General features: G+C 37.1%; 3 protein-coding genes across 3 annotated transcripts; 2 read left to right on the forward strand and 1 right to left on the reverse strand.

Moving 5' to 3' along the window:
- The first annotated feature begins 1519 nt into the window (after window positions 1–1519).
- Window positions 1520–2660, forward strand: LOC113667158 (N(G),N(G)-dimethylarginine dimethylaminohydrolase 1). Its single transcript, XM_027182945.2, has one exon. It carries the CDS (start codon window positions 1520–1522, stop codon window positions 2327–2329), a length of 810 nt encoding a protein of 269 aa, XP_027038746.2. The 3' UTR covers window positions 2330–2660.
- Window positions 2549–10988, reverse strand: LOC113667156 (DNA polymerase alpha subunit B). The gene is made up of 18 exons (XM_027182944.2): window positions 10648–10988; window positions 10407–10534; window positions 9575–9663; window positions 8471–8525; window positions 8093–8208; window positions 7287–7486; window positions 7023–7111; window positions 6657–6812; window positions 6509–6571; window positions 6088–6154; window positions 5570–5688; window positions 5422–5460; window positions 5136–5209; window positions 4798–4912; window positions 4372–4478; window positions 4152–4211; window positions 3832–3958; window positions 2549–3158 (listed from the first exon to the last, which is right to left on the reverse strand). The coding sequence occupies exons 1-18, from the start codon at window positions 10724–10726 to the stop codon at window positions 3000–3002; spliced, it is 1842 nt and encodes a 613-aa protein (XP_027038745.2). The 5' UTR covers window positions 10727–10988; the 3' UTR covers window positions 2549–2999.
- Window positions 10777–24187, forward strand: LOC113667159 (alpha-actinin, sarcomeric). The gene is made up of 27 exons (XM_027182946.2): window positions 10777–11014; window positions 11160–11394; window positions 11485–11571; window positions 11663–11750; window positions 11910–11988; window positions 13291–13372; window positions 13489–13574; window positions 14292–14384; window positions 14612–14686; window positions 14838–14993; window positions 15479–15555; window positions 16353–16482; window positions 16679–16770; window positions 17081–17126; window positions 17457–17519; window positions 17758–17820; window positions 18442–18519; window positions 18997–19134; window positions 19876–19960; window positions 20189–20304; window positions 20667–20750; window positions 21191–21244; window positions 21440–21508; window positions 21764–21841; window positions 22163–22243; window positions 22625–22783; window positions 23153–24187. Exons 1-27 carry the CDS (start codon window positions 10919–10921, stop codon window positions 23309–23311), a joined length of 2649 nt encoding a protein of 882 aa, XP_027038747.2. The 5' UTR covers window positions 10777–10918; the 3' UTR covers window positions 23312–24187.
- The last annotated feature ends 1232 nt before the right edge of the window (window positions 24188–25419 follow it).

The following is a 25419-nucleotide window of genomic DNA, read 5'->3' on the forward strand; positions in this document are numbered from 1 at the left end:
ACAAAAACAATCCTCAAAAAAAGTTCAGGTCGTGTAAAAGCCAGCACCGAGACCCAACCCCAATTGCCTTCAAAGGGAGATATTCCACAAAAGCATTGAACCTGACTGTGTTAAAGACCAAATCTGTTAATTTCTCCAGCTTTTGTCAAACTAAATATTTGGCTTGCTGACTGAATGTAGCCATTGCCATTACATTCCAACAGGGTGGTTACACTTGGACTAGGAACTATATCCATTCACACCTCCCAGTCCAAAAAGACACCCTGTTGAAGAGATGTTACTCCTAATCCCCCATCCCCTTTCCTCAAAAAGGTACCTCCTGAGGAGCTCATTCCCAGCGTCCTTCTTAGGGCCCCTGTTCTCCACCCATAGAATGAGAGACCCCAGGAGCAAGGTTGGGTAGATTGGGGTAAACAGGGTAGAACATGGCTAACTTAGGGTAGATGTGGGTTAATGGGCTACAACATCACTAACTCTGGGTAGATGGGGGTTAACTTTGTAGAACATGGCTAACTTAGGGTAGATGTGAGTTAATGGGGTATAACGTGGTTAAGTTAGGGGAAATGTTGGTTATAATAATAATAATAATAATAATAATAATAATAATAATAATAATAGCAACTTCATTTTAGGAGGGTAACACAACCGTAATTCAACTGATGGATTATGCTGGTAGAACATGGTTAACTTAGGGTAGATGTGGGCTGTGGTAGAACATGGCTAACTTAAGGTAGATGGGGGTTAACAGGATAGAACATGGCTAACCTAGGGTAGATGGGGGTTAACAAGATAGAACATGGCTAACCTTGGGTTGATGTGGGTTAACAAGATAGAACATGGCTAACCTAGGGTAGATGGGGGTTAACAAGATAGAACATGGCTAACCTAGGGTAGATGGGGGTTAACAAGATAGAACATGGCTAACCTTGGGTTGATGTGGGTTACCGTGCTAAAACATAGCTAAGGGTAGATGGGAGCCAATGGAAGAGAACATGGCTAACCTAGGGTTGATGTGGGTTAAAGCGGTAGAAAATTGTTAACTTAGGGTAGAAGGGGTAGAATAAGGTTAACTAGGACATATCGTAAGTCATACATGAAGCTTATGACATAAATATTTTCAGCCATTTTGTCATCTATATGGCGTTCAGCCATGAAGTATATACCCAAGGTTGGCACTAACTAGTAAGGTCAAAGAGGAGAAATCCTCTCCCCCGTTTTCCCATCAAGAATTGACAAAGTGCAAGACCAGGTTACTGGAAAGGTTTGCCCCAGACTTCATGAACGTTTAGTGCACAACTTTTGCAACCTTTCCGAGATTCTCAAACGGACGACAATTGTTCTGTCACAGTTCCCATTCTTTTACTTCCCGCTGGCCACTTACTTGCAGACCGGTGCGACCGCTGACAAGACCTGAAAGAACTCTCGCCTCAACATAATCACTGAATCGCCTGCGGGTCGCCGGTGTTAAACCAGCTGGTTTTCACAGCATATTTCGATAGTAATTTTTTTAACCTCCAGTATGAACCAAAAACCTTCAAAATTTCAATATACAGGAGCTATAGTTTGTGGAATTCCTTCCTCGCTTCCTGACGCTGCGCAAAGACTTAGTGATCCTCCAGAACCCGTGAATTACAACAAAGCGGTGCAACAACACCTCGCGTATGTTCGTGCCTTGAAAGATCTTGGATTACAAGTTACAGAGCTGCCTACGGACGAGGAGTATCCTGATTGTGTCTTTGTCGAAGATGTGGCTGTTGTGTGTGACAAAGTTGCCCTACTTGCCCGTTTAGGTCACACAACTCGACGTGGTGAAGCAGCGAAAATGAAGACAACTCTCCAAAAACTTGGGTTGGAGATCGAAGAAATGCAAGAGCCGGCTGCTTTAGATGGCGGAGATGTACTGTTTACTGGCAAAGAATTTCTGGTAGGGCTGTCTACCAGAACAAATCAAGCAGGAATAAATTGTTTGGCTGAAACGTTCCCTAGCTACCCCGTTACAGCTGTTCCAGTAACCGAGCATCTTCACCTGAAATCCATGATGACTATGGCAGGCGATGATATCGTTGTGGTTGGAGAAAGTGAAGAGGCCAAGAATGCTTGGTCCGAAGTGGAGAAAAAAGCGAGGTTTCGCTACGAAAAGCTAAGTGTACCTGAAGACACTGCGGCTAACTGTGTATTTGTCAACGGTACACTGTTACACTTGCCTGCACACGAAATTCCAAACAGTATTGAGGTGTTTAATCAAATTACAGGACCAAAGATTGAACTGGAAAATTCTGAACTTCATAAAGTTGACGGCTGCCTTACTTGCTTGTCCATCTTAATATGAAAGAATCTTTGTAACTAGAAAATACCAACTGCATCAAATTCACAATTAATCAAAACTACAACTAAATTCTCGAACATGATTGGTTATCACCAGTCGGATTTGAGCTCTTATAGGACAGTGTACACATCGTGCTTGTAATTGGTCTGTGTGAAAGGACCTAGAACCTAGAAAGGATTGGATAAATTTTTGAGGTGACTGAAGCAAACACAAAAGGTCTTGTAAATGTTTGCAAAATTTTATTTTCCTTTATACATTATGTTTGAGAAGTGAGGGGTCCACAGTTTACATTAAAAAAAGGCAGAAGAGATATTCTCTCTGATGACCCTCATAACCATTGACCTCAATCTTGTTTTTAGAGTTTTGAAAATTCATAACATATTACATTGACTCAGTAAAATACAACACTCTTACAGGAGTCCAACAATCTATCTTACATTGGACATTGATGCTAAAAAAGTAATTGTTTTCTCATCTCCATCAAATCACAAGTGCAAGTATAGGATAGGAAAGGGCATATATTGAACTATTAATGTCGTATTGAAGTTTTACAAATGTTTCAAGCACAGCTACCACTAGGGACAGAGGTACTTTTGGCAAACGAACATGTTCTTGCACTGCACTATGAGAATGAATAGCTGTGAATTTCAATATTTTTTCACCATACAAAGAGTTATATCCTGATGACCTGGGCCACAGAACTTTGCAAAATGTGAGATGTTGTCTTTTCAACATGATGTTGTGAAGGTTTCACACTAACTTTAGCATAAGTACCACCAACAAGACCCTTAGCAAGTCGACCTGGGTTCACACACAAACACCCAAGAATATCCTGTAGTGATATACAAAGTGAAATGTTAGCAGCTACTCTACATAGTCAGCTACCTAAGTATTCGTGCTGGATCATGTGCGCTAATAGTAACCACCCTCAACATATGATTATTTACTAGTGGGGTGAAATTAAGATTGATCAATATGTAAGTCAGTGATCAGCCAACAATCTTAGGATAGTGGGCCAATGTTTGATTGATAGTTGAACCTCACTCAACCAATAGCATTACACCTTGGTTGACATCTCAACTGAGACATCAACTGACAACAGCCAAGAGTGGGTTGACTATGGGTGAAACATCAGTTGGAAACTCCTATTTTTTATTCCTCCTTGGCTTATTTTGGTTTCCATAAGGAGAACTGACTAGGAAGATTGCCACCCTTTATGGATGGGAGGCTAATCCCTTGCTAGTGCCCCCCCCTCCCCCAACCTACATCCACTCTCTCCTGGGGGTGGGGGGGGGACCAGAGGAGTGAAGTGTTTTACCTAAAGAACAAAGAACACACCAAGAGAACCAGCCTGGATTTCAAGTTCAGTTAGCAAACTGTTTAGCCCCTGCCTCCCCCTTCTTGCCTATATTCCCCACTAATCTCATCCAAACAATAAGTAGCGGAGAGAGGAATTCCCACAGGCTTATGTACTAAAACATCTGATCATTGGGGAAAAATTTTACCTTTGCAAAGTATCGCAAGTCTGATGGCAGGATCAAGATGTCAGGATTGTAAGGGAATATGGCTTGCTTTTCAAACTGCTCATAGTCCAGATTTACATCCTCTGCTGGTGGATGCAAGGGGTAGTAACTGCAAACAAAACATTTTCAACAATTTTTGGATTAATCTAGAAAAAGGGAAGGACAATATTTTGACAATTTTCAGTGATGAGTTTGTGCTGAAAACAGTAGTCACTTCCAATTATTACAGACTTGCTCTTGTAATGTTTGCTCTTCACTTTCCATATTACTAAATTAATTTATGTCATAATATTTCATCAAACCTGTGCTGGTAAAGAATGTGTCTCACAAGACGACCAAGTCTGTCAGAGGAGCCTGGTGGACTGAAGCAAACAAAAAATTAGGAAACAAACCAGTGAAGGTACATGAAGGAAATATTTTAAATGTAATTTAAGATATTATGAAAAACTATATCAAGAGGTTGTTTGGTGATAAATAAAATAATGAAAATATTGATATGAGTATTCTAGACTATTTCATTACCAAACTGTCTCTTCACTACCCAGATGCAATAAAACATCCATGGATGAGAGACCAATGGTCACATTGTTGACCACAAGGGTACATGGATCTGGCACAAAATGAATTCGCTGTAAGAGATCAAAACAACAATGCTGGTGAAAAGTGTGTCTTTGTGTCTCCTCTATTTCTTGTGACACAAGTAGTTGCATACTAAAACAACTACTTACAATTACTACTTAACCCTTTACTCCCTAATATCAGTATGTATATTCTCCATACACTTCTCTATAAATTTCCTAATGTGCTGACAAGGAGAATTTGTGTGATAATCAAGAGCTTCTTTAGTTGTTGATCATTTCCTTTATTCTCATGACCTTAAGGAGTGCTTCAGGGGTGATACTGCAAGTAGGGTTAAGTTGCACAGCCAGATATAACTAATGGGCATACCTCTGTTGTACTGGATTCTGAGATGTCAATTTTAGTACTGAAGGGTGGTTGGGGATAAACAAAATGGTGATGAATGTCTCGATATGATGGTACAAAGATAACCACAGTGGAAAGCCTGAAAAGGAAAAAATCATATTGTTTAAGGAATTTTTTTTTTAAAAACTCATTTGAAAACTTATCAGGAGAATTATTGACCCAGCAAGTACTCTCATCAGGCTGATCTGGTGACAGTTTTGTTGAAAATAACTTTATTGTAATAAGTTTCACAAGAATATCAAGAAAAGTAAATTAAAGTGTTAACAAGACAGGGTTTACTATAAAATTTATTGATTACTTACTTCTCAGTAGCTTTGATTATCTGCTGCACTTGGCGATCGAATATTTCTTCAAATGGTTCCTCTAAATCACCATTCTGCAAATTGCAGAAATCCCTTTTATTAGAAAGAGCTAAACAGTTGTTATACCACCCATATGGGGAATTTAGAAGCTAATCTTATCATGTATTTAGTACTAAAACCAAATTTCAAATTCAAATGAATTTACATGACCATTAATCACAACAACCTGCATTTACCCTAAAAGTTTAGAGCACAATATAAACAAGAAGTGTTGCAGTTTACTTACAAAAATCTGTTCATGTTTGCTATCAACAAATGGTCCAAGCTAGGAAGAAAAGAAAGTAGAAAGAGCAATTACTTAAGAAAAGTAATTCATAAACCTGTGGTTCAAAGATCATTCTGAAAAGGGAACCAATTTGATGATCTGTGTTTACCAAAATAAGAAGATCTGGCTTGTCATTTTGAACTGTTTTTATTAGATCAGCAAGGGGCTCATAAAGTAGACTGTCTGAAGTCGTAAAGGGACCAGCAGCTACTAACATCAAAAAAGGTTCTGCAAAAAAAAAAAGAAAACCAACAATCATTGTATGGTGGCCTATTTGTTGTAAGTAGAAGTAGTCAGAAAAACACAGTGTAAGGCTCTCTATAACATGTTTTAACCCCTTAATTTCCCAAGATCTGATTGTTAATTCTCCTCTTTAGCTTTTACACATATCCCTGTCAATTAGTTACGAGAACTTGGTGTTAGATTGAAGAAAAAATTCTGCTTGATAAGTTAGAGTAGTCTCACTACCTTTTTTTTTTCCTGGATAATGTATAGATGTTGCAGGAAGAGATTACATGTTGATCACTTCTGGAAGTTCAAGGGTTAAAGAAAACTCTTGGGCAGCAGAGTAAATCCTATAATCTGTATCTACACTTACATAGATCAGTAGCTGAAAGCAAGAATTACCTGAGGATATGCCTTCTGAACCTGCCTCAACATTGTCTAATGATGAGCGGAAAGGAAGCTGAACTCCCTAAAAGCAAAGTCAAACAATAATACTGGTTTAAAACTGTTCACTTCATGTTTGAACTGATTTCTATAATTCTTACCCTTCAGATAAGAACCAAATTAAATTTTTCCATAGAGTTGAATCTTTACAAAATGAAGAAAAAGTAACTTCCAATTGACTGCAAATAAGCAAGGACATAGCAACCATAATTCCAGTCAAGCCACAGAAACTTTGATCTCAGCTGGGAAATACCTCTGGACCCTTACACCTGTCACCCTAAGGGTTCACTTGTCTTCATCCCAGCAGCCTAATCATCGGCCATCATTATGATTTTAAAACAAAGTGAAACTTTTAAATGGATGAATTTCATTGACTTACTGTACAAATTCTATTGACAACTAATTTTTGCCCAGTGCTGTTTAATCCTTGAATGGCAATGACCTGAAAAATAAGTTAATAATAATAATGTTTAATTATTGTTTATTTTATAATGAAGGTGAACAGATAAGATGAAAGACACAGTTACCTGGCCAGGAAAAACTGTAAACTGCCGCAGTTCAGAAAGGTCCAACTTAATTCGTTGTCCCGATGAAATTTCCTGGGAACCCTCAAGTATTACAGACTGTGCATTCAATTTGCCATTGGAATCACAACAAACACGACCGATGACAGAAACTTCTTCCTAAATTTAAAAAAAAAAAGGGTTGATATGTACTTGTTATGAAACAATACACTTTTATACATATATCTTATATAAATTATTTAAATTACCTTCAACAATACCATTACAAGAGAAAAAAAACAATCTTCCAACCACAATCCATGTATGGTGTGCTGTTTCCAGTTTTATCATGTATTAAAAGGTTGTTACTCTGTATCTCTAAAGAAGTACCTGAGTTGGAATACTAAGACTTGAGAATTCCTCAATGCCTAAACTTTCCTGTAATTTTTCTGCCATGTCATCGATGAGGTCACTTAGTACTAAAAGGAAAATACAGGTTAATTTTACTAGTGATGCAAAAGAGAGAAAAACAAAAGAATAGAAGAAACTAACAACAAATTTGTAATTAAATTATTTTAACATTTTCCAAAGCTTACTGAAGATCTATCTTACCAGTCTTACTGAAATATTAGAAGTCAGCATAAAAAGACATACCAGCTGCCTTATCAGCCTGTTTATGAAACATGTATTTGAAGTCATCAAAAGCCTCTTTCTGATCTGCACATTGCACTGTAAGATGTGATGCTGGTAAATGCTGCTGAAAGATTCGTTGTGGATTATCTCCACTGGGATTAAAGGAGCACACAACTTCTCCTGAGTTGCTACGGGAACCATACTTAACACTGGGTGTAGCACTATAAAACAATATAAAACATTTGTTTTTTTCACAAATGAGGACGACGTAAATAAGCAAAAGAAATTGATCCATCACAGCTTGATTATCTCAAGTTATTTCATGAGAAATTATTCTGTATGCTCTATCAGTTAAAAAATATTGAAGCTATAAAAGATACTTTTAAAAAATCAGTCATATTAAAAAGAATAAATATATTTAAATTCCAAATATCAAGTTCAAATTATGTAATTTTATTACAATTATGCAAAAAATGATTAACATAATTTTGATCAGAATAGTTTCCTGAACAGGCTGCTAAAGCAAATTCAAGTTTTTACTAATGTGTCAGTACAGGTAAGTATTCTTCTGTGAAAGGTCAAAGTGTCAGTTGATGCCCCACTGCTAATTGGCAATCAAGTTACAAATAGGTTGGTGGACACATGTTAATTAGTCACTTAGTCCTCTCCATGTATCTTTGCAAATAAGGCCTTGGCCAGAGAATTCCATTGATTTCCGTCAGTTGCCAGTTGGTCAAGGTGTCTCTATGTTCCCCAAGAACACATGACAATGAGATTAACCCAAATGAGTGATATATCTTTTATTCCTACCTCCTACACACAATTACCTGGCAGGAGAAAAACTAGCTGGCGATAAAGGAGTTGTCCCAGGACTCCAACCAACAGATGCATGTCTTTTTTTTATTGCTGCTTCAGGAGTTGTATGAGGTCTTTTCATTGACCCCTGAAATCAGACAATTTAAACCAAAAGTGTTTGTTGTGGTTAAACAGAAGTAGATTGATTATAATTGGGTGACTGAGAACTATCAGAGAAATGTCACTCAATGCTGGAGGTAACCTATGACAGATAGACATCCTTTCTGGAGGGGAAAAGCAATACTTAATTTTTTTTCCAAAATGATCAAAACTGAGCTGAAACCAACTCAACGAGAGCAGCCATGCAAGTTAGTCTAATTCATAGAGATAAACAGAACAGAGCCCAATACCTTGTTTCCAGGGGTTTGGTAGCATTCATACAAATCTTCACCCTCCGCATTTATACTGTGTATACTTGTCAAGGTCTGATGCAATGTTTGTTTTGTATGAATAAAGGAATATTGTCAAAACCTGGGCTTTAAAACCACTTGATATACAAGACTGACAGTAAGATATATTAAAGGTCACATGGCAACCAGGTGGACAACCAGACATGGTTTGATGCTAATCTGGTTTACAGATTTAATGAATGTAACCAAAGAAGTTACAATTTATAGACCCAACGTTTTGACACTCCTGTCTAGTACCTTCATCGAGGGTGATCTAAATGCTGCAACAAGAGGTTCTTTTATATCATCACTAATTAGCTGCCTTTTTTCTGATAGGTGTAAATAAGCATCAGGAAGTAAGCCACCATCATCACGATTTAAAGGAGCATGGGTGGAGTTAATATGCCAAACTTCCAAACAAAGGTGCTGGTGGTAACACCGATTAGTGGTGATAATTTTAGACTTATCCCACCCAATTGTATGGTTAGTTAGGCATGTGTGCTCTGATAAAGCTGAATTTTCTTTTTTGCAAAAGAAAACCACTTTGTAATTTGTTGTCACAGTCATTGCAAGGAATAGAATAAAAGGCATCGGTTCGTTGTTCTTTCATGACAGGATCCTTAGGTTTGGCAAAAATATGACCCAAAGTCTGAAAAGGTTTTTGAGCAACTTTAAAGTTTTGGCTATTCAAAATTCTCTTGATGGGTTCCGTAACACCCTGAATGTAAGGAATAACAGCAAAACCAGTAGCTGGTTCTCTTTCATCAGGAGTGCTACTAGTTGGAACTGGTTCTCAGCAGTTATGGAGAAAAGTTTTTGTATAGCCATTTGCCTGTAAGACATAAGAAACATATTTCCTCTCCTCAGCCTTCGAATTGACTGAAGATGGTAGACAGTCAGCCCTCCTGAATTAAGTTTTGACTACAGACTTTCTTATGGCAAAATAGGGTGGTGAAAACTGACAGACCAAAAGTATCTAAGGTGATTTGAACACTAGAGAATTATCAGGTTGCAATAAAAGCAATCTCAATAATGATCACAATATTGTGGCAAATTAAAAGATACAGGTCATCTATGTTATCCTTGTTATACAGTGCAGGCTTGGTCTCTTCCACTTTGATGTTCAACTGCCTCTGTGGTTTCTTGGCTTTATACTGCATTTGAAAATACAGACACAAGAAAACATTAGGAATTATTTCAGTGAAAAAAACAGAAAACTAGCAAATACTGTTTAATGAAAGGGAATCTTAGAAACTGAACCTTACATGCTCAAGAATTAAAGACTTTGCAGGCCCAAAATTCTTCATATATACAGTAACTGTGTCAATAACTGACCTTGAATTTGATTGATTCCAAGGAATTCCTTACCCCATTTCTCCAATCAACATATGCGTCTAACACATCTGAGACTGGTCACCAGCTTAGAGAATGTCAATTAACCCTTTATGCCCTAACATCAGTATCCACATTCTCAATACTTTTCTCTATAGTCATTTCTTTAGGTTCTGACAAGGAGAATTCCTAAAACAATCAAAGCTTTTACGTTTGGCAACCATTTTCTTTATTTTTATGATCTCCCTGAATGATTCAGCAGTGTTACTGTGAGGAGAAATTAGATTCTGGTCACTCATAAAGTTTGAAGGGTTAATTCCAAACTGTGCAAACAGTTGAAACTGAATACAGAGTGCTAACATCTAACATTTATCTTTACTAAATAATCATATCATTTTTCTTGAAATTTGAAGCAAACTTACGCTGTTAAAATTCTTCAGATTACAATATTTTGCAATCTTGGAAAAAATTTTGCCTACGAACGACGAAAAAATATTGTACCTATAACCTAGCTACAACTAATGTTTTCCCAACAACCAAAGTTACAAACTAAATGAGTCTTTACCTTTCTTTCAAAATTTTCCAAAGTTGAAAGATCAGGTTCATGAGTAGATGAAATAGATGTCACATAGGCGATCCATTCCTCAACTAACTCAGAGGCACTCAAATGGTACAAGACGCAAAGTTCCTTCACTAATGTGCGCAAAAAAACAATATATCAGAAGATTTCATTTCTGATTAACTATTGGTAAGAGTTCCACCTCATGGATGGAAAAGGGTATCATTATTTTATACTAACTACCTACATTTATCTAGTACAGAGAGATCATCTATGGAGACAGAAAACTCCTCAAATTCTCGCTCGATTTCCACATCAGTCACCATGTTGGATTTCTTCCTTGCTGATGTTTGGCGCCAATCTTTACGTATACTTCATTACGAGGCTGACCGTGAGCGATCGACTTAGAGCTGGGAATGAACGCTTTGGTCGTTATTCGATAAGAAATCGAACCAACCTTAGAGCTTCGAATTACAAGTGAAACATTATCATTCAAGTAGCAACTTTGTTGGTTCGCGATGGCGTCTGATGAACCAGAAATTTATGGCTACTACTACGACAATGAGGAAGATAGAGGGTTGCTTGATCCTGCCTGGGAAAGACAACAAAAAAAGGTACGTTAATAGCTATAAGCTGCAGTACCGTGACAAAGCAACAGCGAGTGCATGATTTACTTGTTTCCATCCTTACGGAAACTATTCTAATTTTTAACATCTTATATATCCCAAGATCCATTTATTTCTTTTATTTTGTACGCAGACGTTTACGGCCTGGTGTAATTCTCATCTTCGAAAAATTAACGTCCAAATTGACGAAATTGACCAAGACTTTAGCGATGGCTTGAAACTGATGGCTTTGCTAGAAGTAATATCAGGCGAAAGACTTCCTAAACCCGAGAAAGGACGGCTGCGATTTCATAAAATTTCCAATGTCAATAAAGCCCTAGACTTTGTGGCCAGCAAAGGAGTGAAACTAGTGTCGATTGGAGCTGAAGGTATGTTAGAGGTTGGCAGTGTTATGGGGGGTGTTGTTCTCTAAGGAAACAAGCATGGACTCGTTCACCTATATACTATGTTTTTTTCAGAAATTGTGGATGGTAACTTAAAGATGATTTTAGGAATGATCTGGACGATAATTCTTCGGTTTGCGATCCAAGATATAGCAGTAGAAGGTAAAGCTTGGCAAATATCCACTGTTGATAACTTCCTAGTTTGCAAGAGTTTTTAACGTAATTGTCGTCTTTCCGTCTCATTTGTCGATAGAATTGTCTGCAAAGGATGGCCTGCTGCTTTGGTGTCAGCGTAAAACTGCTCCATATAAAAATGTCAACGTGCAAAACTTTCACACAAGGTAGATTATTCGTATTGATTCGTAGCGATAGCTGCAATTGTATGCATGTGGTATTCGTGTTTATCTATATGTGTGTGTGCATATGTTATCTGATTCTTGCGGTGAGCGATTGTTCCGACAATAACTTAACTAACGCGAACACTGTGGATTTTCTTGTAGTTTTAAAGATGGCTTGGCTTTTTGTGCTCTTATTCATCGTCATCGGCCGGACCTTATCGATTATAACTCCCTGAGCAAGGTAAGATGTTGTCACTAACCGGACACTCCGTTAGGTGCTTTGTACTTAGCAGAAAGTCGATGCTACGCGAAAACCGCAGGGTGTGTCGTATATTGGATCAATCGAATGTCATTTGAATGTCATGCGTGATCTGGTGCACTTTCGTGATCTCAGCTTTGTACAAGAGAACTAACAAACGATTTTGATTTTTATCGAGTGCCAATACGAGTGAAATTTTTTTAAACCTCAGTCAGGTTTAGTTGATGTTGCTACTTTATGCATGCATGCGTAACTACCTCTGTTTCCTGTCTAACACATATTGCCATTAAAGGAAAAGATCGTCACTATTGTCAAATGATATGTACCAGTTTTCCATATTTATATGGTTCAATAGCTCAGAGTTATTTTGAAAACCTGAAAGTCTAATTGCCATTTAAAAAAACATAATTGAACTTCACAGGTGGCTACGTAACTAGTTTATAAATATGTCTTACGACATTCTGGAAATTTTAGTGGAGTATCTTTTGAATTTGGTTTGATCATTCATGCACCAAAGAGCAATATTTTATGCAATGATATTCTATTTAGATCGAATTGTTTCATGCCTGTGTATGATTGAAACTTTGAAAATTAACAATTCTCTGGAGACTTATGATGCTCAACAAAAAAAAATTAAATACCTCAAGCTTTGAATGATATATTGTTAGTAACTCTTGTAATTAGGAAAGCTGCCCTGGTGCCTTGAAATATTTGTTGTAATAAATTTATACCAAACTCAAAGACTATTTAAAATTTTCTCCCTTTTGGCAAATATGCTGATCAAAACTTTATTCTTGTAGCACCTGTCTATCATTTTATTTAAATTCATTGTGTGCTATATCTTTCTTATTTGCATGAAATTTTAACAAACCAGACCAGAAGCAATTTTATCTAAAGAATGGGTTCTCAAAATACACAATTTTCACTTTCCCACATCTAAACTGAATAAAGAGATGCTTTTACAGATCTGCTCTTGTCACTGAATTGAAAGTTGTATCATTCTGTTTCATTTTGGTGGATAAAGTTCGAGAAAGTTTGCTTTATAAAAGTTGTTTGGATGAAAGAAGGGTTAATCTTGAAAATTCAGCTTTCCTTTATTTGAGAAAGTGGTTGGTCAATCTTTATCCAATTCACTCTCACAGTAACTCTTTTTCTTGTTTTCTTATGCTAAAAAGAACACTCTTTAGAAAGAAGTGATTCGATTCACTCTAGGTACAGTTAGGAGCTTACCTGCTTGTCTGGTCCTGTTGTGACACATGACTCTTTCTACATTTTTATGATCAGGAGAGGCCTTTGGAAAACTTGAATTATGCCTTTGATGTTGCTGAGGAACATCTGGACATTCCCAAAATGCTTGACGCTGAAGGTAGGTTAGGCTATGACACTGCCAAGGATGATATGTTCTCGTCAGGATCCTTGGTGATACCAAAGAGCAAATAATGAAAAACCATTTATTTTTCTACTGTTCTTTCTTGTTGATAGACATGGTGAACACTGTAAAGCCTGATGAAAGAGCTGTGATGACTTATGTCTCATCCTATTACCATGCCTTTACCAGCTCTCAAAAGGTATCTGTGTGACTGAGGGTGTTAATCATTACTCAGCAGTAGCAGACCAGACAGGTTCATTCATGAAGAGGAGTTAATCATTGATGAGAAATTTCTTTCCAGATTAGTCAGTTCCGATTTTGTATCATTCCACCGTGGTAAAAGAATTTTTTTGTTAAACTTACCAGTATAGTAAGTTTAACAATATGCTGACCGATATTCTGTTGCCTGAACAATGCAAAACCTCTGGCGAAACAAATGAATAAACTTCAAAACTGGTTTTTTGTGTCTTTACAGTTTTGTACTTCACAGCTATGTAACATGATCATTTTGACCACATGCTAAATGAGACACTTTTTGGCTGTCAAATGGTACTTTCAATGTGCAAAGAAATGGTCAAGGAGAATTTGCTAGGCGTTAAGGCCAATTATTTCAAATTTTAAATGTAGCTACCAACCAAAAAAACCCCCACAAATTTTGTCATAGGTACTTAGATCCCCTCACCCCTAAAAGGAACAAGTATCTAATTTCTCTTTACATAAACACTACTGATTGTAGCTTTAAGGTTTTGAGAATGAAGGGGATTATTATCTACTGAAGAAGCTAAAGTACCATGGGAAATGTATAAAGAACAGGACGGAGAATATGCACTCTGTTGTTGAGGATTAACAACAATTCATTTTGATGGTATTTATAACTGTCACTCAGTGCCATGTATTTTTTCCTTGTGATACACAGGCTGACACAGCGGCCAAGCGTATTGGTAAGGTTCTCAATATAAACAGAGATAACGAGAAGATGATGGAGGACTATGAAAAAGTTGCAAGTGATGTATGTATCCCAGATTTGTTTACTTGCCAACATGTGTTTTGGTTTAACTTGTATTTCACAGTCAGAATATATAAATCTTGAAAATGAGGTAAGATGCCTCTTGAAGGGAGTGGTTTTTCTTGTAAAATCATGCATTGTAGTCTGTGATTTCTTTAATTAAAGGAGTGTTTTGAGCAGCCATGTGTACTTCAACTGTGAATGTTCCTTGTCTTATTTCTCATTTTTAGCTTCTTGACTGGATCAATAAAACCCTACCATGGCTGAAGGATAGATCAAGTGATGGGACACTGGGTGATATGCAGGTATTTAGGAGAGGTTCCAATTTTTTCCCTCTATTAACCTAATATTTTGAAAATAATGACACGTTGGAACAGGAATAATTTGATCTTATGAAAATTTCTCTGTGGTTTAATTTTAACAGTTTTAGTAATCAGATTTGAATTCTGTTCCCAGAAAAAGCTTGATGCTCTTCGTGTGTACCGAAGAAGTGAAAAGCCTCCCAGAGTAGAAGAAAAAGGCATGCTGGAGACAAATTTCAACACATTGCAGACCAAACTTCGCCTTGGAAATCGACCTGCATACCTCCCAACAGAAGGGAAAATGATCAGTGTAAGTCATAATGACCAGCTCACTCACTGGTGAATCAAACATCAAGGTTATGAGATTAAAGGAAATGATCGCCAACTAAAGGTGATTTTTAAACAGATTCTCCTTGTCAGCACCAAGAGAAATGTATAGAGAAGGGTATTGAGAATAGACATACTGATGTTAAGGGGTATAGGGTTAAAAACAGATACAACTCAAAGACTAACTTATGTGCAACTTTATCAGGTGATGCGCATTCTAACTTTATGAGCCAAGAAAATATCACCATTCTCTAGGAATCGTTGGAGTAGCCTCTGACCATTATTTCCAAATATTTGCATGTTTACCCAAATTTTAGTGAGCTAATAACAGTCAAGAACAAGCCAATAATAATAAGACATCTACTAATTATTACCTAACTACAGTACACACAGGGATTTTGCAGGAAACAAAATGATCATTAAATTCCTAATATGTATGATCATTAAATTCCTAATATGTACCTACAGGACATCAATCGTGCATGGGGAGACTTAGAAGGTGCAGAGAAAGATTTTGAAGATTGGTTGTTAAAGGAAATGAGAAGGTAAAAGTTTTGTGCACAGACTTTTTTAACACCTAGCTCATAAAAACTAAAGAAATGGTCTGGTAGCAAGTGAAAGCTCTGAAGGAAGAAAATAACTCCTGATGTATGGGTTATTGGCAGCTTTAATCCTGATTTAATGCAATGTACTGGTAATATTTTCAGCCATTTCCTTTTATATGCAAGGTAGAAATTTCAAATTACCATATTTAACCGTATGTAATATGTGCCAGTGTATAATACGCACCCTGATTTTTGACCAAATTTTTCATAAAAAAACATTTTCACAGTGAAAAACACATTAATTCTTCCTACAACTGATGTTTCACAGTGGTAAGTTTCGTTACCATTTCGAATTTCTGATCACTTGTGATTACAGTAATACGGTACGATTGTGATGTTTATCTCATCAGCTGTTTCGTAAATACTCTACTAAATTTATTCATGGATCAAAATTGAAAATATTTCATTGGTAGATTATTTGACTCAAGCTAATAAAGACCAATTACTATGAGGCTTTTGTTACTTTCTTAGTTGTGGTTGTGGATCAAAATTGAAAATGTTTCATGGGTAGATTATTTAACTCAAGCTAATAAAGACCAATTATTATTAGGCTTTTGTTACTTTCTTTGTTGTGTTTTGAACGTATGCAAATTAGGATGTGCTTGAAAAACAATAGAAACTGTGTATAATATGCACCACAATTTTGATGATTATTTTTATAGAAAAAGTGTGTATTATACATGGGTAAATATGGTATATTGAAATGATAACAATGTGATAAATTTTGTTCTGAAAAGGATGGAACGACTTGACCACTTGGCACAAAAGTTCAAACACAAATGCAATATTCACGAAGCTTGGACCAGTGGAAAAACTGACATGTTGAAGAAAGATGATTTTGAAAATGCTTCACTAGCTGACATTTTGGTAAATAAATTTTAATTTGTTTCAAACAGTACTTAAGGTCAGTTCGTAGAATGTCATTATCACTCTCATTATCTCCATTGCTGTCATTATCATTATCATTATCATTACTGTTATCACTGATGGCATTTATTTCTTTATTTCTTTGAAGAAGGCAGGGAATTAAGTGTGCTTACCTTTATGCATCGATATTTTTCAGGCTTTGAAGAAAAAGCATGAGGCATTTGAGAGTGATCTAGCAGCCCATCAAGACCGGGTGGAGCAAATAGTTGCAATTGCTCAGGAGCTTAAGTAAGTTTTAAGTTTTAAATGTTATTCTGGACAAATAAATTTTTATGGATCATCATCTTGTGAAAAAACAAATTAAATTGATTTTAGGATAATCTTTGACCCCTAGACTTGTGTCAGGGTAAAATTGTATCAATATAGGCTTCAAAATAGGATGTTTTGCATCATATTCAAATTTTTATCTCCCATAAAAAAATTAATTGAGTGCTTTAAAACACCATCCCTGGACTTAGCTTATTTGCTAATTTATTAGCTACCAAAGACAAGTACTTGGTGTAACTGTGATAAAAAATTAGTGTTTGATTGTTTTCAGTGCACTTGGATACAGTGGAGTAGCCTCTGTTAATGAAAGGTGCCAGGTATGTTCTAGTATTATAAAACAGTTTTCAACACTTGCTTTGGGGTTTCTTTGTCATTTATATGAAATTACTAAAGAGCCACTCTCAAAATACAGTGACACAGGTTGCAATGAAGTAATAGCCAGGCTCACCATGGAGTTCCCAGTAACTCTTTGGCAGGCATACAACCTTGAAATTGAGAGGTTTATGTTTTGAATACTCCTGCACCTTAGATTTGAAAATTCCTCCATTCCCACTGCTTTGGTCACTGATTAAAAGTAAGAGTGTGTGCAAACATTTTACATATGCCTTGATTTAAGAATTGGATCTTTGTTTCACTTCTAATTGTAGCAAATCTGTGACGAGTGGAAAGACCTTGGACAGCTAACAGAAGATCGACGGAAAAAACTTGAGGTATGTTAAAAAGGCTGTTAGTGTTGATCAACTTTCCAACAAACTCACTGCAGGTAAAGAAAATGATTTAAAAGGGAATTTACCTTGACAAAAATTATTTAGAGGTAACAATGTGATCATTGATCGAATGACAGTTTGCCCTCAACATAAATTTATTTTTCCATTAATAAACTAATTAAAGTTCTTTATGCAGGTTATTGTAAGGGTTTGAATCAACTTTTTTACCTTTGTTCTCTAGGACCATGAAAGAGAACTGGTTCAACTGGACAATTTGCAGTTAGAGTTTGCTAAAAAAGCTGCGGTAAGAGACATTACTTTATTGCCAGCTTAACTATTTATCAGATATTAGCTGCTTTTATCATGAAATAAAAATTGTATACTCTAAATTAGCCCCTGTGCACTTTTTTCAAATTTATGCTGCAATGGGGTTGGCTCAACTGAAGAGATGTGCTGATTTAGTTTTCTGAAACTATAGCCAGACAAAATGGTTGTTTGCTAATGCTGTTTACCAGCTGCATGCAAACAGCAACATAATTTGTGAATTAACCCCTTTACATTTTGAAAATGACCAGTATTTAATTTCTCTTTACAGTGATACTGTTGAATCATTCATTACTATCTTGAGAGTAGAGGAAATGATCACCAACCTAGGAATCTTTGATTTTTACACAAATTCTCCTTTTCAGTACCAAATTAAATGTATAGAGAAGAGTATTGAGAGTATGGATACTTTTATGTTAGAGTGTATAGGTTGATATACAACACTGATCCTACAGTTTTCTTAGTGGCACAGTTGATACTGGCAGTTTTATTTCCTAACCTTACAAGTTTGTTTACTAATCCTAGCCAGAAGTTCTGTAGTTTTCTGTAGGTCTGATTTTATCTCACAAATGCATCTCTTTTTTTCGGGTTTTTTTTTAAGCCATTCAACAACTGGCTTGAAAGTGCACGAGAAGATTTAATGGACATGTTCAGTGTGCATACAGTGGAGGAGGTTGTGGTAAGAAAAATCTTAATTCTAACTTAAAGGTTGGAGACCAGGTGCTGTTTAACCCTTTCACTCCCACAAATGACCAAGACAAAATTTCTCCTTACAATATCAATACAATATCAAGCAGGCAGGTGATGAGAATAGAGAAGAATATCAATTATGGGATTATTGGCTGATCCAATACCAAATTCTCTGAGCTAACGTCATAAGAATTGTATGGCAGACAGTGAGGAGAATTACTAATTAGATCTTGGGAGTGAAAGGGTTAAAAACCGGTGGCCAATCAGAAGTTTCTCCTTTCAATATCAATACGTTTTCAAGTAGAAAAGTGATGGGAGGAAAGGTGAAAATCTTAACTAGGAGATGTTGTGGGATTAAACTCATAATTCTCTGAGCTTAAATTAAAAGAAATGTAGGACAGACAGTGTGGAAAATTGTTATCAAGATCTTAGGATAAACAGACAACTGCATTTTGGTTTCTGATAGGAATTGCAAGATGCCCACAAGTACTTCAAGGACAACATGCCAGCTGCGTCAGATGAGTATAACTCCATTATGAAGTTAGGTGAAGACATTGAGAGACTTACTGATCAGGAAAACCCCTACACCAGCCTTACTAAACAGGTAACAATTCGGTTTTGCGTCAGTAATTTAATTTTGGAGTGTCAGAGACCAAGCACTGTTAGTAAAATAACAATATCACCCCGGTGTGTATTCAGTAGCTTTCACTTACCGTTGACCTTTTCATCATCTTTCTTCCCAGCAAATTAATCCGCACTTGTATCTTGAGAGGGCCTGACCATATTTATTCAATTAAACGCCGCCCTCGAATACACGCCGCCCTCGAATAAACGCCGTATTTTAGAGCAAAAATATTCATTAAAGCCGCCCTCGAATAAACGTCGCATCATCATGCGGCGTTTATTCGAATGATAGACTCAAAGAGCACACAGCGATCATTGCTTCGATCGTAGTTGGAAATTTTTAGTGGACCAGACACGGATCCTTTTGAATGTACCAGTTCTGATGTCCAGAAAGCATATCCGCCACAAGATCTTTATTCACTTTATGTATTGCAGTAGTACTAACATGCAAATTGTGAAATTAAGAGCAAGATAAAAAATGACTTTTTAAACAAGCACTAAAACATGTTTCTGCTCTTTACAATCAAAATGGTCAGTTACCATACTATTGTTTGGACTTTGAACAAATGCTGCCCTCGAATAAACGCCGCCCTCGAATCACAAAAAACTTAATGAACACCGCGGCGCTTAATCGAATAATAACGGTATTGCCTTGAGTATGCCTCTGAACAAGTTTAGGAATGCTGTAAAAATCAATTATCTTTGTTTTTCTCTTTGAAAGGAAATCATGCTTGCATGGAGTGAGGTCGAAACTCTGGTACCAAAGAGAGACGAGCTGCTTGAAAATGAGAAGGAAAGACAAGAACGTATCTTTCACTAAATTTCAGAAATGACTTTTCCATTTTTTTTCTTTAAATGGACGATATTTTTCCGAACTTCTTGTCTTTGAAACTGTTTTACTCAAAGTGCTAAATTTTTGAAGTGAAAATTTCGTGGTAAGGAAAGTGTTACGGGGGGAGCTCGAGCAGAAGCCGTTTCTTATAATCGCAAATAACAATTTACTTTGGAAAGATATATTCCTTAACAGACAAAAGGAAACGAGAGACTTCGGTTGGAGTTTGCACAAAAGGCTAATCAAATCGGACCATGGATCAAACGGAACGAGGAGGAGTTACGGTCGATTACTTTGACATCCAATGGACCTTTGGAGGTATGTTGTTGCATCGCCATAGCAGTAGTAGGCTTTGTATTCTGAAGCGATGATAATAATGAAGTTCATAACATTTGGCAAAATGACAATGGAGCAAAGTCATCCAGTGGGAGCTTATAGGGCTCTAATGGTCGTTGGTCATTGTCAAAAACGTACCCTCACGTAGTATCTTAGAGTTCTCGCGTAGTTTTTTTAGCGGCTGTTCCTCCGCAGTCCTAAGAGTGGGGGCGGTATTCTCACAGGGGGCTGGCAGAACACAGTGGGAGCCAAAGGATACCCCCCTGGCATCCACTTTCCATTCCATTAATGTGGGTAGTAATGAATACAAAAGCTCATGGTATTGTTATCATAACCAATAACAGGAACAACTGCAAGCTATACAAGCACTCGAAAGAGATGTTACCAGCCACAAGCCTCAAATGGATGAGTTAGAATTGGTTAACCAGGTAAGAAATTAGGTCCTCATTATTAACGTTGCAGAACGCTCGTCTCTCCTCCCTCGAGAAGATTTGAAACGAGTCGAGGAGAGGTTTGCTGGGGTCTGGCACTAATATTATCAGTCCTAGACTGCTTGTAGAATTCTTTTCGGCTCACGTTGCTCGAGTCCACTTGTTTGGAACCATTTTCTGTGACTTGCAAACCACTCTTCAACTTAAAGCAGAAAAATATTTGCTCGATTTAAAAAAAAGGCAAAAGATACATTAATTTGCCGGAAAGGAACATGTGATTGAGGAAGTGAATGCCTCTTTGTATTACTCTAGATAAAGGAGGGGTTAACACTCTTATTTACAAAAATGGCTTTCTCTTTTCAAAAGGGTAAGATTTCGCCTTTCCGTCTTAAGCCTTGAAAACTATTAAATTTTTGAAAACGTTCTTATATTTACAGGATGTCCAAGAAGCTTTGATCTTTGAGAACCCCCATGCAGAGTACACTATGGAAGTAAGCATGATCAATGAATTTCTTGCTAGCAGAAATTATTACTAGAAAGCCAACAGGGTCTCTGTTGCTATAACCAAGCTATGTCTACCTGTAATGTCAAGTGATGGACTAGCGCATTTCAAGTTACTGCCATAAACCATGATTGGTTAAAGCTTGAATGAATAAATAACTATGAATTTCTATCTTTTTGTGCAGGCCCTTCGGGTTAACTGGGAGCAGCTGCTAACCGCCATCGCTAGAAACATCAATGAAGTTGAAAATCAGGTTGGAATTCAGTTAAACGTTCATTGGATGAATAATTGAAAATATTGTGAAGCTGATATCATGGATAAATCGATTGACAATGTCTTTTGCAGTTCGTTTCCTGATTGACTTTTGATAGCTTTGTTTGACTTAGTTCTGGCTAAGGTAACAATTGAGGACAGCAAAGGGAAAATCTGCTTCCTTTTCTCTGCCATTTCTATTAAGAAGAGTGTGTTTCCCAAACTTTGTTTAGGCAAAGTGTTTTTGTATTCGCAGATTCTAACAAGGGATTCCAAAGGTCTCTCAGAAGAACAGATGAAAGAATTCAGAAATTCATTCAACTTTTTCGATAAGGTTTGCTATACTTTGATACTGGAGAGATAGGATCATAGCTTATTGCACTATCCCTTTGGTATGCGTTTGTAGTTAGTCTAGTGTGTGCGCGCTATGTAAACCAACACCGTGATGTGACATCACGTTTCATGGATATTTACATGCACATTAGTCCAATAAATTTTTGCACAACTGAAATAGTAAAGAAATAGTAGGCGAATGTAATGAAAGTTCTCGGTGGTATATTATGAAATCAGAGGTTACATTTTAAATATTATTTCGTCGTATTTTTATCGCGTTAACTTTTGTTTTGTTTTCTGTTTGTTTGTTTGTTTTTTTTAGGATGAAAATTCGCGACTTGAGCCTCATGAATTTAGACAGTGCTTGGTCAGTTTAGGACACTCGCTTCCTGAAGGAGATAAGGTTTGTGAACGTGCTTGACACACACACACGCTTTTCACTCACAGCACAGCTCTGAAACGCCACTTGAATAGTGGGTATTACCTCGCGGACTTTATTTGATCCGAGATGCGAACAGCTTTTCAAGGCGAGGTAAAATCTTAGCTTTTAGGGCGCAGCTTAGCAAAACCAATGCAAAACGAAGCGCACAGGGCGTATCAGAGCAATGTGAACGCAAGTGAGAGCCACAGAGCAACAAGGAACAGTAACACTAGAATTAATGCGATACTTTTTGCTCATGGTTGTAAACAGAAAAAAAACATGGGGAGCGTGTTATTTGAATAGTTGATATTCTATTATGTCTTATATATTATGTTTATATTATTAATTTATTAAATCCCACAGGGTGATGTAGAGTTCAATCGACTCATGACAATTGTAGATCCAAACAACACAGGTTTTGTGACTTTCCAAGCATTCCTTGACTTCATGACCCGTGAAGTAGCTGATACGGATACCGCTGAACAAGTCATGGAGTCATTCAGAATCCTTGCTGGGGACAAGGTGACCCTCTATCTCTCATGATATTATTTTACATTTACGTCCCTTGTCCCATTTTCTGCTTGGTTTATGTCGTCGGTGGTTGAACAGCTTCTTGTTCGTATTTTACTTTATTTGTCGCGGAAAAATTTTAACCCTTCAATCCCCAAATTTGACTATAGTCTAATATCTCCCCACAATATCACCTCTGACTCAAATCTTAAGGTGACGAGAATATAGGAAATGATAACCCACTAAAAAAGCTCTTGATTGATAAACAAATGCATACTGATGATAGGGTGTAAAGGCTAATGACTAAAAGTGAACAATCAGTTCCTGTTTCCGATCGCGTTCGTGAAAATGTTAATACATATATTTTTTGTTCTGTTACAGCCGTTTATCACTACAGAAGAACTAAGACGCGAATTGCCACCGGATCAAGCTGAGTATTGTATTGCTCGAATGGCTCCTTATGAGGGACCTGACGCTGTGCCAGGTGCTTTGGATTACATGTCCTTCTCCACAGCACTCTATGGCGAAAGTGATTTGTAAACACTTTTATGGTATTGTAATGTGAGGGTGGTGTTACTGGGGCCAGTCTGGGGTGACTGTAGCCTGTCAGTTTGTTTGTAGTTTCCAGACAGTATGCTTGTGTCTTCTATACTCTGTGTAGAGAAAAGAGGTTGGAAAGGATAAGAATGACATAGAGGGCAAACGTCAAAACTAAATTTTCTTGCTGTCTCCTTGCAGCCGTTTTTATTCAGAAGTAACAATACTTCCATAAACTACGAATAAGAGATTTTTTAAACTACATGCTTGATTTAAGAAGTAATCGAATTCTGTGTAAAACGAGAGTTAAGTTTTGCCGTTTGCCGTAACCGTAAACTTAACAATTAAACACACTAAAGGCAGTTCGTAATACTTTGTATGGAACCTTCGCTCATATTTTGGACAGAAAACTTCGACGAATTTTGAACGTTGAAGAACACCTCAAATGTAGATCGAAATATATATTTTGGTGAACTAGAGCATGTTAAAGTAAGGTACAATTGGCTGCTTCGGTCTGCTGCTTGTTTTTCCTTTCAGTTTTGGATTTTTCGGACTTCAGACTGAATTGCGTTGAATGAAAAGCTTTTTCTGGCGATGAATATCGGTAGCAGGGGTCGAAGTCCCGTTTTATGGTAGTCTACATTTCTACAATCAGATATTTTTGTCGAGTGGTTTATCACCCATTAGCTTATTGCTATAAACTAAAGAATTCATTTTAATTTCTGGCCCAATTCATAAGGAAATGCCACGTAAGATAAATGTAGAATAAGTATCAATTGTTCTTCTCTTCTATCGAGTAGCGTGTGTAGGCAGCTGTCAGTATTTTGATTACCTAACTGTATTAAACTGCAGTGATGAATATAAATTTATATAAACTTACTATGCGTCTGTTGATTTTTGACTGCCGTTACGTCAATTCGTTTCCAAGGTCTTGTCTTTACCCTGAAACACCACCTACCCCAACCCCCACCCCCTCGAATAAAACGATGGTTAAGACTAAAGACTTCTCAACGCTTGTCTCTTTTTCAACCTCCCTATGATTGTAAAGCAGTGGTCCTATCCAGGAGCCCCCTAAGGGTCCCTTAGCGAAGACATGCCATTGGTCTCATCAAGGAGCCCCCTAAGGGTCCTATAGCGGAGACTTACCAATGGTCCCAACCAGTATCAGGCAGGCAGTATCCCCCCTAAGGGTCTCAAAACTGAAACGAAAATAAATATCAACCTGCAAAAGGGTAAGCAGATCCCAAGTGTCATTAAAAAAATCTGTAAAACGTCTTAAGATTTACATTTTTAAATCCCTAGAAGAACGGTGAGCGCACACTCCATAAATGGTTAAACCAACGCCTATCATATTATTTATTTTAAGTATCAAAGTTAAGCCTCAGAGTTAAAGTATGTACTTCGTCACGAAAACCTTACCCCTGAAATATCAATCCCGGAGAGAACAAAAATGATTTCCCCTTACATTGTCGATACATTTTAAGCCCGAAGGAGAGGAGAAGTAAAAATATAAAAGCATTGGGATAAAGTTTGATTTAGCACCAAACTCTCATGACCAAAATTGTAAGAAATGTATGGCAGGCAGTATGGATTTTTTACTTTGAATGTTGGGTTTCATTTTGGCGTTTTAGAGAATTGCCTTTTGTAGAATGAAATTTGGAATGATTGGCGTGTGTGGAAAACACCAAAGAGGTGACGATAAATTAACGGAGGACTGGGTACGGCTAAAGATGGCGAAGATTAACTTTGGAGATAAAGGCTTAAGTTCTTAAAATGGAAAACAACAGAAACTTAGTTCTTTAAATCAGAAATCTTCCCTTAATATCTCAAGTGAGCACAATTTCTCACATCTAAGCTGAAATGTATCTTGCAGTCTTTTGAAACACAGATCTCTGTATCTGGTACGTATTTATACTTTACTTTCAATTTCCTTTTGCCAGTATTTTTGGTAATCCGTTCTTATATCCACTGATATCAACTTCCTCAACTGACACGAGGAATTTGCGAGGACCTCGAACTTCTCGCTGGTACGCTTCCTCCCGAAAGTTAAACAGAATCTGTACGATTTGACCGAGGGAAAAGACGAAAAAAATAAATAGACATACAACGTA

The sequence above is a fragment of the Pocillopora damicornis genome, chromosome 7, assembly GCF_964200805.1.
Source record: "Pocillopora damicornis chromosome 7, jaPocDami1.2, whole genome shotgun sequence".
NCBI lineage: Eukaryota > Metazoa > Cnidaria > Anthozoa > Scleractinia > Pocilloporidae > Pocillopora > Pocillopora damicornis.

Excerpts from the sequence above, each read along its gene's own strand:
- LOC113667158 (XM_027182945.2), top strand. The coding sequence starts at position 1,520 with ATGAACCAAAAACCTTCAAAATTTCAATATACAGGAGCTATAGTTTGT.
- LOC113667156 (XM_027182944.2), bottom strand. The coding sequence starts at position 10,726 with ATGGTGACTGATGTGGAAATCGAGCGAGAATTTGAGGAGTTTTCTGTC. Across the intron at positions 4,913-5,135 it reads ATAATCAAAGCTACTGAGAA|GCTTTCCACTGTGGTTATCT; the intron begins GTAAGTAATCAA and ends TTTCCTTTTCAG. Across the intron at positions 4,479-4,797 it reads CAGAATCCAGTACAACAGAG|CGAATTCATTTTGTGCCAGA; the intron begins GTATGCCCATTA and ends GATCTCTTACAG.
- LOC113667159 (XM_027182946.2), top strand. The coding sequence starts at position 10,919 with ATGGCGTCTGATGAACCAGAAATTTATGGCTACTACTACGACAATGAG. Across the intron at positions 11,015-11,159 it reads GGGAAAGACAACAAAAAAAG|ACGTTTACGGCCTGGTGTAA; the intron begins GTACGTTAATAG and ends TTTTGTACGCAG. Across the intron at positions 17,520-17,757 it reads ATCGACGGAAAAAACTTGAG|GACCATGAAAGAGAACTGGT; the intron begins GTATGTTAAAAA and ends TTTGTTCTCTAG.